The sequence below is a fragment of the Paralichthys olivaceus genome, chromosome 18 (genome assembly GCF_024713975.1).
Source record: "Paralichthys olivaceus isolate ysfri-2021 chromosome 18, ASM2471397v2, whole genome shotgun sequence".
NCBI lineage: Eukaryota > Metazoa > Chordata > Actinopteri > Pleuronectiformes > Paralichthyidae > Paralichthys > Paralichthys olivaceus.
Window position 1 is genome coordinate 1860355 of NC_091110.1, and position 14176 is coordinate 1874530.

At 39.9% G+C, this 14176-nt stretch overlaps 1 protein-coding gene across 1 annotated transcript in view; it reads left to right on the top strand.

The window, feature by feature from the left end:
- The window catches only part of ror2 (receptor tyrosine kinase-like orphan receptor 2), a 43168-nt gene that overhangs the window by 17703 nt on the left and 11289 nt on the right, over positions 1-14176 (top strand). The window contains exons 2-4 of the mRNA XM_020082374.2: positions 3839-3910; positions 12612-12899; positions 13345-13375. Coding sequence (XP_019937933.2) covers positions 3839-3910; positions 12612-12899; positions 13345-13375 — 391 coding nt within the window. The remainder of the gene's footprint in view (positions 1-3838; positions 3911-12611; positions 12900-13344; positions 13376-14176) is intronic.

Here is a 14176-nt window from a genome sequence, read left to right on the forward strand (position 1 = left end):
TGCACCACCTCTCACCTGAATCCTGCAGAGAATTTGATGCTGTTGTGAGGGAACAACCTGCTGCGTTGTGTATGTGTGAAATGCAAACCGCAGAGAAAGTCTGGATCCAATTCTACAGAAATCCCCTGAGGACAGGTGTGAAAATGGCTCCAGTGTTGGCAGTGTCAACGAGGAGAGATGGCACCATACAGATACTGATTAACAATTTCCGATAGCTCAGCAGGATCATCAACCTGGTTTCTAACTCACATTCTCTTTACGGTTACATCGATGGAAAAAAAACAATATAACAGTTGCTAGCAGCATTAAAATCCTCTGTTATCCACTCACATTCTTGGAGAGAAGAAAAACAGTGGTTGAGTTCTCTGTGTTTTCCTCCTTTGACACTTTGTGGTACTTCCATCCATTTAGGTTCAACTGAACCAGCAACATCGCTTCTGTGTCCTGAGTAGCTCTGTCTTCAGGAAATGTTTGTTTAACTCTGGTCTGCTCTCTGCGAACTGTCAAATCCACCCTTGTCCAAAACTCAGGGAAAGGTTGGATTTGAGAGCAGAAATTGTAGAGGGGTGGAGGATGGGGTGTAAGAGAGACAAAGGATAGAGGACTGAGACGCAAGCGGGCACACACACACCTACGCACACACACGCACACACCTACGCACACACACGCACGCTTAACAAGCAGTTTAAACAGGGGAGAGAAGGAAAGTGTTGAGGTGTGCCAGAAGGCCCTCAGTCAAAACTCCAGTAGATGGAGCTGTGGCTTGGCCTCTTAGCTCTCAAAGGGCCCTTTCATGGTGGAATGCAGCAGCCAGCAGTCTTACTCAGCTCGAGATGGAAAAGCGTCCGATCGCCCCCCAATCAAACATTTTCTACGGCTGTAGATACATGGAATCAATCACAGCCATTGCCTACAACCAGGCACAATGAAGCTTAGTGCAGTTCTTGGTTGTCTTGGTTTTCTTCAAAACATTAGTTTACTATATTACGAAAGACTACATGTGTTGTGGGGTTCATGGTACATAGGAAAGCTCAGTGGCATCTGGCAGTGGCCAGAATAAAGCCCTACTAGTGGCTCCTGGAGGCTGCTGTGTTCATGACACCCCACAGAGTGTGAGTTGATCATTTTGTATTCTATTCCCCCAAATTCAAATTAGGACCAAATGGGCACCAGAGAAAGTTAATTTGATCAAGATGACAAGTTATAATGCAACGCTGACCTTAATTGACATTGTAATTTACTGACATCATCAAAAAATAAATACTAATACCTACGAACTTAAACACAGTAAATCTATAGGTTATTTTACCCAGCTGGTAATATAGTTCTTTACAGAGTTGGCCTGAACACATGGAGCTTCTTAAATTTGAGTCAGCTGACCTGACTTTATTTGAACTATTTCTAAACATGGACAGTGGACTGTATACTGTACTGTGCAATTTAATGTTCTTAGTTAAACATGATATCTTTTTTATGCAAGTTACAATGTGGAGCATGACATGTATCACCAGTGACAAAGATCAGTGGACTATGGTATGCAGAGCCATGAAGCTATAGACAAGAATTATAAGCCTGACTTTCAACCTATTTGGGCATTTAAGGAAATTCCTTCCAAATTCCCAAATATTTGTCATTTTCAGTTTGAGAAGCTGTAGCTGTTTGGATACCAGCATTTAAAATATGTCACATTACATCACAAGCTTTTCTATTTACACACTCTCCTGGAAACATATTCATTTTCTTGAGTAGACATCTGTGTGTTGTTTCCATTTGTCTTTCATCTATCTACAGTTTAACAGATGGGAGTATTTCTCTAAGAACATTCAAGATCAAACAAACTCTAATGTTTTGTGTTGGTGCTTGTGCTTCATCCTGTCAGTGTGATCGTATCCACTATGATATGCAACATTACAAGGATGTCGTATATATGAAGTTTTTTTCCTATCTTTGATCAAGAGCATGACTTGTTGAATTTATGTTCAGATTGCGTAATACTTTTCATCAAATCCCTGCCCTTGCACTAAAATGGCTCCTGTTTGCACTTTAATTTGCTCTGCTTATGCTCAAACTGCTTGCACTCAGATACATTGTTGCCTGCACGGATATCCTGCGCTCCAGCTTCAGCCCTACTCCGCACTCAGGCTGCTTTCTGTGCACTAGTGAATCATCTGCTCTTGGATTTGTTTGTGTTACAACCCTGTCAAAAGTCCCCAACCAATAGAATGCCAATTACTCTGAAGGGAAACGTTGTGACTTAACTCAAAAGTTTAATCCAGTTATGAAACTATTGAAATAAAAAAAAACTTGAGGTCCTTGACTTTTGTGTTAAGTGACGTCGTTTCCCTTCAGAGTAACCGCCTGCGTGGGACGCACTGAAGTAAAATGAACGACACCTGGCATTCTATTGGTTGACTTTTGACAGGATTGTAACACAAAACTTTCCAAGCTCACAGGAGGAATCCAAGAGCAGACGATTCACGAGCGCACAGAAAGCAGCCCAAGTGCGGAGAAGGGCTGAAGCTGGAGCGCAGGAAATCAGTGCGAGCAACAATATATCTGAGTGCAAACACACAGTTCGAGCAGAAGCAGAGCAAATTAAAGTGCAAACAGGAGCCATTTTAGTGCAAGGGAAGGGTTTTGATGAAAAGTAATACACAATCTGAACATAAATTCAACAAGTCATGCGCTTGAACTGAAAGACCACGCTCTTGATTAAAGATTGGAAACTCCATAGTCGTAAAGTTAGTGCAGGTCATGCGTACTTTCGTAGTAACAGAGCTCTATGTTTGATCCATTTTATTCAGAGGCAGTGGCTAAGAGCTAGTGAATGCAAATCTACCATCTGATAGTTATTAATATGATATTAGTGAAATAATCCACCCTTCTCATGTTGAACAAAGCTTGTCTCCATTTCTGCTCACATCTATGGTTGGATTAAACTCTAATCTATAGAGGTAGGTACGGCCACTGAAAGGAATACTGGTTTTACTCACAGCAGTCCTTATAACACCAACTTCTACCACCACCCACATCTGTCAAGCACATGCTCTGCATCACAGGGACGTGAGCCAATGCCAAGTTGAGTTTAGCTAATAACCAAGCCATAAATTGTGTCTGTGTACATGTGCCTGATCCTGATTAGCTTCCAGGAAGAGCCAGGCCCAATCACTTTGAGCAGCCGGAGTATCCATTACCCATATTCCTCAAAAAGTATCCTCTAAAGACAACAAACTGCCATCATGATACCAGACACATAATGAAACTTTTAGCCAAGTTATGTATGTCATGTTTTTTTCTGTTGCTGCATTATAGACATTTTTTCACTGGAAAGGCCTAAATGTGTCATTATCCTTCAAATAAACCAATTGTTTTTGGGGTATTTTGGTAAAGCAACCCCAACCAGGAGATGTGGTCTTAGAACACAATATTACAACATCCCAGATATTATTATACACATCTGTCCAAATGGGCTCTCAGTGGTGTTAGTTCTAACCATGGAGTTTTTTTTTGTACTGATCTGCCAGAACATAAAAAGTAAAGTTATAGTGTTGTGGACTATGTTGTATTTTGTGGGACATTTATTTGGGTAATGCAAGATTGTGAGACAGGATGTGATTGAGGAGACAGAGCTGTGCTTCAGCAGGGTGTGATTTCAATGTCAGGAAGCAGAGCTCAGCTCCAGCTGACTGCGACCATATTAAACCTCCATGTAGAACCTAAATCTGAAGCTGGAGAGGTGTGGTGGGTAATGTTTTCGACAATGTTTGTTTAAATGATATTGACAGATTTACCTATGTAGTTACCTATTCCAACACTTGTTGTATTGCTATTTCTTCAGCTGATCCAGGACCATCAGCGGATACAGATGGACTGGCTGAAGCTCAGAGCGGCGCTGCACCTACTGCGGAAGGTACGTTTAAAACTCCTGTTTTTGTTTTCTGAGTTGTTATCAGTCTTTTAAACATCAGTACAAAAACACCTCTTATGCTCACTATTGCATATGTTGTCTATCTCATTTGTTAAATCCATACAAAATCTGAAGTGTAGAATGCTCGAAACAAATTAAAACCAACGGCTGTGGTCGACAATCAGCAAGTTAAGCTGCGCTAACTGCCACAGCTACCGCTCAGGGGAACTTGATACTGCCTTGTTATGGACACGGTGTTCTTAATGGACACGGTGTGCGTCATTTGCTTTCAAGTGGTTAAGTTGTGAGAGCACCGCTGCAAGGCCACAACAACATTGACACTAATAATTAACACGACTGTCGCTGTCTAGAAGCCGAAGGGCAACAATTCAGCAAGTGACAGGGCAGCTAGTTTAATGCAGGATATGCAAGGGCATAATGAGGGATGAAATTGGGAAAAACAAAGGTTAGCTTCAGACATTCTTAAGTATCGAAAAAAGAATTTATCTTACGTCTAAAGTGAAATTATATATTCTTACCATTTAATGTAAAATGCACTTGTTTGGCCATTTTCTGAAAACCTCAGCAAACACATCACAAATCGTCAACTTTGAGCTTTCAGAAAATTGGGAGCTTGGCCGGCCAACTACCACAGTGTATGATTGGGTTTCCATGGCGTAGAGCACTTCCAAATGAGCCTCACCTCCATTACAGAATAGAAACCACATTTTACTATTACGTTTACCATCATTTCTAAAGGCGGTCGAGCCATAATTTAAGATTAGACACAGAGAGTTGAAGGGTGTGATCGAGAAGCATTCACTGACTGCTAAGCTCAAGTAACCAGCAGATCTGAACGGTATGTAAACAACTGTGGGATGATAGATAATAGTGAGAAAGTAGTGAGTAAATGTATTGTGGGTAATTACTTAATTGCTTAATTAATGAAGACTGAAGGGTTGTGATGTAACGAAGCAGAAGCAAAAACACTAACGCACAAACACTGGCAGGAGATCAGCCATGTCAGGAAAACATAGTGACAAATTATGAGCTTTTGTTTTACATGCTAACTCTGACATTGCAAATGAACACTCAGCATTGTGCTTGGGTTACGTGTAAGTGTTCAACAGTTTTTGTTAACGTTGCAAATAAAACACATTTTGTTTGACTTAACTTTTTCGATCCTGAGCAACAACTTGACTTGACTTTTATTTCCTGATAGCAGAGGCCTATAGCAGAGACCTATAGCAGACTCACCACAGAAACTTTGGACTTATGGAGATTTAAAGTTTTGGATGACGTGACCTAAGACTTGCACATGTGTGTCTTCTTATGCTGCCCTCAAATGGGGCCATGTTTCCTGTCTACTCAAGTAGAGTCTACATGAACACCCCCCTCTTGTGGTATTCACAACCTCAGACCTCATGAGCTATGACTTGTTATTTTCAGAAATGGCAGGGGACATGGAAGTTTAACAACTGGGGAAAATGTTGATATTATCAATGGTCTCCTCTTTTTCCTCTGTCATTACGCCTTAGCATACCCTGCATGACATTATCCGTCTGCTAGCTCGCTAAATTGTCAGACTCTGTGGCTTCTGGACTCTGGGCAGCAACATTAATCTAAGTGTCAATGTTGCTGTTGCCTAGCAGGAGTGTTTTCACCCCTTGACTTCCTAAACACCAAGCACACATGACTTCCCACATTGTAACCACAAGCAGACAAGATTCATCTGAAGGTAGCATCGAGTTCTCTTCCTGTGGCACTTACATCTTTGTTCCTCTATAAACACTAGACTGACACACATGTTCAAGCGGAACACGTCTTCAAGATGGGAGTATTATAATACACACACATGCAAGTACTTACATATTATTATTGTGAATACTATGTGTGTGGCACAGACAAGAGTCTTTTTGGGATGGCCAGAGTTAAAGAACACGTACTTTAAATAATTCTATCTTACTGCAACTTCATTTTGATTACTAGGCATGGTAAGATGGTATTCACCTGGTTAATAGCCGAGATTTGGATACTTGAATGTCTTATAAGCAGTTGTAGAAGTTTCAGTTGTTTCATTTTTCAAACTAACTTTTGCACAGCCATTTTCCCTCCAGGAGTCAGTGTCAGTGGTCAACTCATGAAAACAATCAGCAGTAATAAAGAGTCCATTAATGATTAGAAACAGATTTGTTAATGGCTGTGCCCTCTGGTTCTTTAAGCCATGTCTTCTCAGCCAAGGTCTGTCACGCAGCACGGTATGTGTTGAGTGTGGCCTCTTGGGATCATCAATCATGTTATAATTTGAGGGGAGGCAGACACTGCTGCAGCAAGGTCTGTTTAATACCAGGGTGGGGAAATGGAACGGTACAATGTTAGGACTGTTTGTGTTGACTGTCTAGGGACTGAAGTGAACACTGAGCAGTAATAGTTTTCATAAATACTAATCATTCTTTAGAACAGAGAGAAAATACTGCAGAACTTTTTATGGGATTCTTCTATCCTTGTTATAATAATTATTTTAGGTGTAGTTTCATTGCACATAGCACATTGATATGTCACATCTTTAAGTATTAAGCTTCGTAAGGGTTTTCACAGAGGTGATGGTTAGTGTTTAAGCCAGCTTGTGTAGAATAGTTTATTACTATAATATAGAACATCCACAGCCTTGAAGTTTGGTGTGTGGGCTGTGAAAGGACATTGCCTGCCAATGGTGTTTGGTAGTTTCCAGTAATTCAGTTTGAGGTAAAACATACTGACACGGCACATGACAATACCCTAGACCTTGGCTCCAAAGTAAATGCACGTGTGCACCCAATAATCTTTTAAGTAGCCTATCCCAAAATTTGAAATATAATGATAATGTTTTGCTCAGTTTCAAGGCCATAAATACCCTGAAATAATAGATTAGGAACATAATACATAAAACTTACTACCAAAATACTTTGGAATCCCCTTACGCCCCTATTCCATAACTTGAAATCTCATTCCCTTGTACCTACATATATTTATAGACACATACTGCACTGGTATAGCATAGGTATATAACTGGTATAGGTATCAGCACATTGCTCAGTTGTCATGTTGCTGGCTCATGTATAATGTCCTAGTTTAAGTGTTATAACTGATATAGCTTTCTTGTTCTGGATTGTTAATGCAGACCCAATACACACGCTGCCACAAAACTGGAGTTAAACTGAAAGAATAAAGAAAATATACAACGTTACACTGTTATTTTTGCTACATACAGGTTGATGGATGTGGCAATAAAAGGTTCCTGTGAGCTTGAGTGCACTTTTGACAGGGCAGTACTTGGATTTTGTTGTCTCTGATATCATCTGGTGTGGGGGTACCAAAAGGACTGGATGTTAATATTAGTGCTAAACCAGATTATGTAGGAACAGGAGAGGATTGCATCATTGTAACTTCTGCCATGAGGGTGCACAAGAGTTTTTGAGAAGGTGACTGCCTGAAGCAGCATGGAGTCAAGGATTTGTCACGCTCGTCGGATCATCATGGTTTGATCTAAGTTGTTTTGGACAGACCTGCTACTTTAATGTAGTAAGCACTGTGCTTGCTTGTTGTGGGAACTGTTAGGAGATTTATTTCTAGAACTTGATGAAAGATGAACTATTCTACTATTACAAGAGAACCCGATAGCATCTATTGTTGCTGCAGGTCTAGTAAATGAGTTTACACTGCAGTGCATGGTTCATGCTGAGGATCTGTTGTTTCTGAGTGGGGGGCTCTTCAATTGTATGACATTTTCCCACTGGTTTAAAATTCCTGAGTACTTTTCGGAGAAACTTGCTAACAGCCAACCCAGATCAAATTTTTGTGCAAATGCGCAGCATGTAGACTATTTATCTGCTATGTAACCTTTTGTACTCTGATAATGTTTCTTTCAAGCTAACAAAGTATTGCAGCATCTTGGTAGCTTTAATTCTCCAATGAAAAGACAATGGTGTCCGAGCTCTTTTAATTTGACACATTCTATAAAGGTTTCTGCTTTTACACCTGCAGTGGAGGTAGCCACAGATCGAATCAACATCTGCATAACCGGTAAGGCTTGACGGGACAGGAGGCTGACACTGTTGTGTTACATGTCACGCCTCTGATTCCACCAGAGTGACACGCTGCATAAAATCACACTTGAGGCGACAAATGCTGCTTTGTCTGGTTCAGTGTAAACAAACAAAGGCAACATAGCCTCTATACTGCAATGCAGAACGACTTGAAGACACTTTCTCCTCCTGAAGGGAGGGCAACTGCCTTTTTTCTGACATAGGCCCTTACTGCTTCACTGTCGCTGAGGATGAAGTGCGAACACTGAGATCTGAACTCAGAAACATTGTCCTTGTTTTTTTTTGATGATGCTCTTTGAGATCTGAGTTGATTCACCTGAAGTCTGCACTATCTAATGGTGAGTGAAACCAAAATACCACAGGGGGAACCAAAACACCACCGTTAATTGGAGACTCTACATAGTATGTTGGTGTGAATGTGAGTGTGAATGGTTGTTTGTCTCTGTGTTGGCCCTGTGATACACTGGTGACCTGTCCAGAGGGTACCCTGCCTCTTGCCCAGTGTCAGCTGGGATTGGCTCCAGCTCCCCCGTGTCCCTCAAAGGATACGCAGTATAGATGATGGATGCATGGATGGATGTATAATCCAGTTTTGCCACGGGCATTGCCTGGACATTTATTTATAGTATGGCGGCTTTCAGACATTCACTGAAGTCTGGAGAACCTCTGGAGATTCGTTGGTGGGGCAGTATGTGAGAACGCAACTGTCCAAGTGAGAGCGTTTGCACTCTGCTGACTTTCTCTGGCCAGCCCCCAAGAAAAACTCGGCAGAATGTCCAAAAATATTAAGGCTCAATACCCAGCTACACGATATAAATCGATCAATAGTTGGCAGCTGACAAGAACAATTTGAAGGCTAGCTTTCACTTGTGTGTTTATTTTGTGTTTTATGGGTTTAATGTTCAAACAACAGAGCTCTCATATCTCAAATGTCAGAGCCTCTCACCAGCACAAGAATGTAACATAACTCAGCAGTTGTCTTGTGCAGCCATTGATTTAGTAATATCTTCTTTGAAGTTAGGGTAAACTCTGACTCAACCATTAAGTGTTTGTCATCTGTTGCATTTCTTAGTCATTTCCAAGACAAACTGATGGTCCACTGGACCTGGTGGTGGACAGGCAGTGGAAGCTTACCAAAGAGCTAGTTTTAAGAAAAATCTGCTTTTCATTACCTCTGTCTCTTAGAGACTAATTCATCAACAACTTCAACCTTGATATTTGAAGCAGCCATGCCCCCACAGTACCTATTATAGTCATAAAGTTGTTTGACCTTTAAAGAGGAATGATGATGCCTGAATCCCAGTGTCGCAGCATGCATGCATCCTTTAACTCTTTTGAATTGCATCGTGTTGAGATAGAAAGGTGATGGATGTGTGTTGTGTCACAGGTATGTAGCATATATATATATATATATACTTATAATAACTTTAGTTTATATCTTCATCTACAAAGACGATGCAAATTATATGTTGAGGTTATAAAAGGGTTTGATAAGGCTCAGTCTTTGAGGGATGAAGGAGGGTCAAAGATGGAAGAATAAAAGGGAGTCATTGAGGCAAATTGTGATTAGTAAATATGGGCTACACAAAGATTTGAATGATTGATTGATTAATTAATTGATTGATGGATAGATGGATACAGTGGAAGAGGCAGAGGATTTCAATGGTGAGGAGCCAGGAACTGTAGGGGTATATTAGAAAGTACTTATAGAACTTTGATTATCATATAGAGGTGAGAGTGAAATGAAAAGGGTAGTTTCAGCAGTTTGTTGAAAAACCTAATATCACCGATGGTGGATGTTCTTAGGTCCCGTACACACCTGGTATCAACATGTTGACCAGTATGTGTATGTATTTCCAGTTACAAAGAGGATGTGAGTTGAGTAGGCGGTTCTTCAATGTGTTCACACACTGCTTAAGAATGTGCCCAGACCACCTCCGAATGTGGTCATGTTCACACCTGTAGTTAGAGCTGTCCAATTTTGATCGGATCACAAAAATGACATGTTAATACCAGGTGTGTACTGGGTCTTACTTAGAATAGGTGGAGGCGATGAAGCTGATTATGTCAAGGGAAGGAATTCAGGATGCAGAGTTGTGAAAAGTTTTGGAACAGCTTCATCCTGAGTTTCTGAAGCAGAGCTGTTTGTGATGGCCTCTTGGGATGTGGCGATTGGATGGAGATGTTGAGGTTTCAGTGAAGATGTCGGCTGAACAAAGTCTTAGTCGAGTGACTTAGAATTTTTGAAAGGGGACATTTTCATTATCATGAGATTGCTGTGGGTCAGTATACCTTCAATTTACACTCACAGATGTATTCACTGCTGCATGTCAGCTGTTTTATCTTTCATTTTCCGCCCTGCCCTCACACCTCCCTCGCTCAGAGTTGCAGTACATCCCCTGATGACAGATGAAGACGTTTTAATTAAAGAGCAGCCTTGTGACATCACTCATCTACAGCGTGCTGTGGACAGCTCTGTTGCGACCAGGTTGGGAAGCTGGGCACAGATTTCAGTTTTCCATTGCGTAAACCCCAGAGCCTGGCTGCTGCTCAAAATGCAGATGGTACTAGCCAGGGTATGGGTGTGTGTGTGTGTGTTTATCTCCTTATTCAGTAATCTCCATAGCTAACAGGACTGGGAATAAACTTTCCTGCATTATCTCTGCACTGCTGACGTCCTTTCAAAAATGACTCATCAGTGAATACTCTAACTGACTAAAGTCTAAGACTGAATCTGAGACCTTGAATTGAGATCTTGAATATGCAACAAGCGTGTTTCCATTGAATGCTACAAAAGCTCTTCTCATCTGAGGTGTATTGCAGCATTATTGTCTCTCAGATGAACAGGGAAATAAGTTTCTACACTCTCGCTTTTATCATCAATCTTAGTCAAAATAAAATATATTATTAATGGTTTTTTTTTAAATAATTTCTTACTCCAAGGTTTTTTCAAGGCAGAATTGTTTGATTTAACAGTTGGTGAGTAGCCAGCAACATTTCAGGCCTCCAGAGAGAGGAAGCAGTTCTGGAGTCATTTTCCAATTGGAATGTGAGTGGCTCACTGCCCAGTCTTGAGTGGTCTGCTAATGTTTTTGCTTTCATCCTTCTATACCTGTGTTTTCTTTTGTTTTTGTCTCTTTCATTATAAAGGACATTTATCCTGCTTTATTTCATCTGCTGTTATTACTGTTGAACTAAAACCCGTGAGAGACAAGGGAGAGATGGGACCAGTCGTAGGTGGTGGTTGGAAGCATGGTCAGCCAGTCTATTGGTCCATTCATTTAGCACACGTTCATGAAAACAGTAAATTAAAGAATGAGAAAAACAATAAGAAATCACTAGCTTCTTTTTAATTTTGATTAGTAGTGATGCAGGAATAACTCAATCATTTTACCTATTCTACTTAAATATGAGTGCAAATAAATAGACAAATATTTACCCAAGTAAAAGTAAAACCACAACATTAACTTTTCTATGTGAGTACTGGATTATAAATACACTTGAAGTATTAAAAGTAAAAGTAGCCTAATCCCTAATGTGACGGTATACTACATCATTATGTCTGTGTCTCGGCCTCTTCAGAATCATTTCAGGTGTTTTTTTTCACCAGTGATGCCGCTGCTAAAGGAGGCAGGTCTACTGTTATCTGCTCTGATTGGTGGATCAGTGGATCAGTTAAAAAAAAAACTATGTTAACATGTAATGTAATGTATTGTAAAACTGTGGTGGAGTAGCAAGAAAAGATATTTGCTGATATATACAGTGGAGTAAAAATTTAATGTATCCGGGAAAAAATCTAGTTAAGTACATATACTTGAAAATGTACAGTAATGACGTATGTGTACTTTGTTACATCCCGCCACTTGATAAAAGTGAGCTCACTACATTGTATTACATCTGAATGAGATGTTCAAAATAAACATTTAAAGTTAATATACTGTATATATATTTAAAATATTAATATTACCTTTAAATCCTAATATTTGACACAATTATAGGCAGAGCATGTACGCACTCCATAAAAGACGCTCTTTGTGTCCATAACAGATCTTGACTCTTACAGATATTTGTTAGAAAGCAACAATGAGCAACAGTGCTCAACAGCACACTTGTATTCATTGTTTTTGTCAAACAACCACATGATCCAAATCTAGACTGATTTAGAAATAGAGCTTCAGAAGTCATATCATTTTCTTTAGAGATTATATTCATCATCATACTTTGCAGTACATAAAGCTGGTTATGGATGATTGTAAACAAATAACACAGTGCAATGTAATACACAAAAAATTGATAAGATCCTCATCATGTCCATGTCTCAACATGGTCAGCCCCCAGCTGTGTATTTGTATTTATGTTTGTTTGTTTGTTTGTTGGAGAAGGAGGAAGCTCATGTGGTGGCAAAATATTCCGAAGGAGCGGATTGTCCATTTATGCCAGCTGTGCTGTACTATACGATGATGGATGTAGCTGAAGAGCAAGCCAATGATAGTGAAGCATGAAAGAAACTCTCCCTGAACATCCACTCTGCCCTGTTAATGTAACAATTCTATAGGCCCCATTTTTCCAGGTTTAATGCTTCCTTCAAACCTCTAACAATCGTGTCTCATCTCCTCAAGGTTATTTCCTGGAGTTCCAGGAGCAAGTCAACAACATCACCCACTTCCAGGGCCAGACAGCCACAATGCATTGCAAAGTGACAGGACACCCTCGACCTTCCATCCGCTGGCTGAAGAATGACGCCCCAGTGGTCCAGGAGCAGGGACGTATAACCATCCGCAAGACAGAGGCGGGATCGAAGCTCCGCATCCAGGACCTAGACACTACAGACACTGGCTATTATCAGTGTGTCGCCTACAACTCATTCAAGACCATTTCTGCCACTGGTGTCCTGTACGTCAAACTTGGTAAGCTTCTCATTATATATACATTGACTTAATAATTCAGGCCTAAACCAAATGTTCAAAATAATGAATGTTTAGTGTTTGACTTACTGTATACACAGTAAATTATGAAAGAGTGAAACACGTTTTTTTGCTTTAACTTATCATGATGAAAAAAATGTAATGACACCATCTACATTAAGACTGGTTCTGTTTAAGCTCCACTTTCACTATACAATTCTGTTTGACACCTGGCAGGACATTTCATGGAAACATTTAAAATCGATGAAAGATGGTGCGTCTTCCAGAAAAACACAGAGAGAGGGTAGCCCTTTTGTTTTCTCAGTTAGCCTCCCCTCAGTACTGAAACAACTGGAGTAACTGTGGAAATACAAAACAGAAAGAGCCCCATTTATGCTTGTTAACACAATTTCAATGTTTTCCTTATGTTGTTATTTTGGCTCCACAGGACTGATGCCCACACATGGCCCAGATGAGACGTAAGTGAACACTTGTGATTCATGTGTTTGTCAGAGCATGTGTGAATAAATGTCGCAACAGCTGCGGAAAGATAAATCTTCCAAATGAAGAATCTTTTCATCAGAAAAGTTGCAGCACATTACAATGGAATACAATTTTCTACACTTTTCAAACCACTCCTGCAGTGTACCCATTTCTGTATTTATGACTGGCATATTTTATCAAACATAGGCTTCTTCAGAATCACAGCACAGAAAAATAATTTGACAAAAGTGAATTTGGGAGAAGTAAGTTAATTTCCAGGATGATTTGAGGAGGTTATGTGGCTGTTGATCCGTTATGTGTGTGTGTATGAGCAGCATCAAATAAACTAATCAATGATTCAAAATCCACTTGTAAATGTTAACCAAGGAACCCTCTTTCATTACATTTACTGATTATGTTAAAGAACAGTATGTTTTTTCAGGTCCAGGTTTTCAGTAAAACTGCTGTGGAGACCTTTAGAGACTGAAACTAGTGTAGAGGGGATGAGCAGAATACCTGTGTATTTCTCTTTAACTCTGAATGACTGTGCTTCACAGCCATTCATGCAAAAAACAACCTTATACATGCATTGTATTATCTTTGCATAGAGATATGAAAGGAATAGTTTTATAGTGCTTTGTTTTTGGTGCAATCATTTTGTAAGAATATTGTACTATATTAAAATTCCCCAATAAAGACAAAGGATCTGCGATATCTATTTTAGTATTTTTTTAAACTGCAACTATTTGTTATATGAAAGAAAGTTGTAAATCTTCTCATTTGTGAAGTAAAATTTT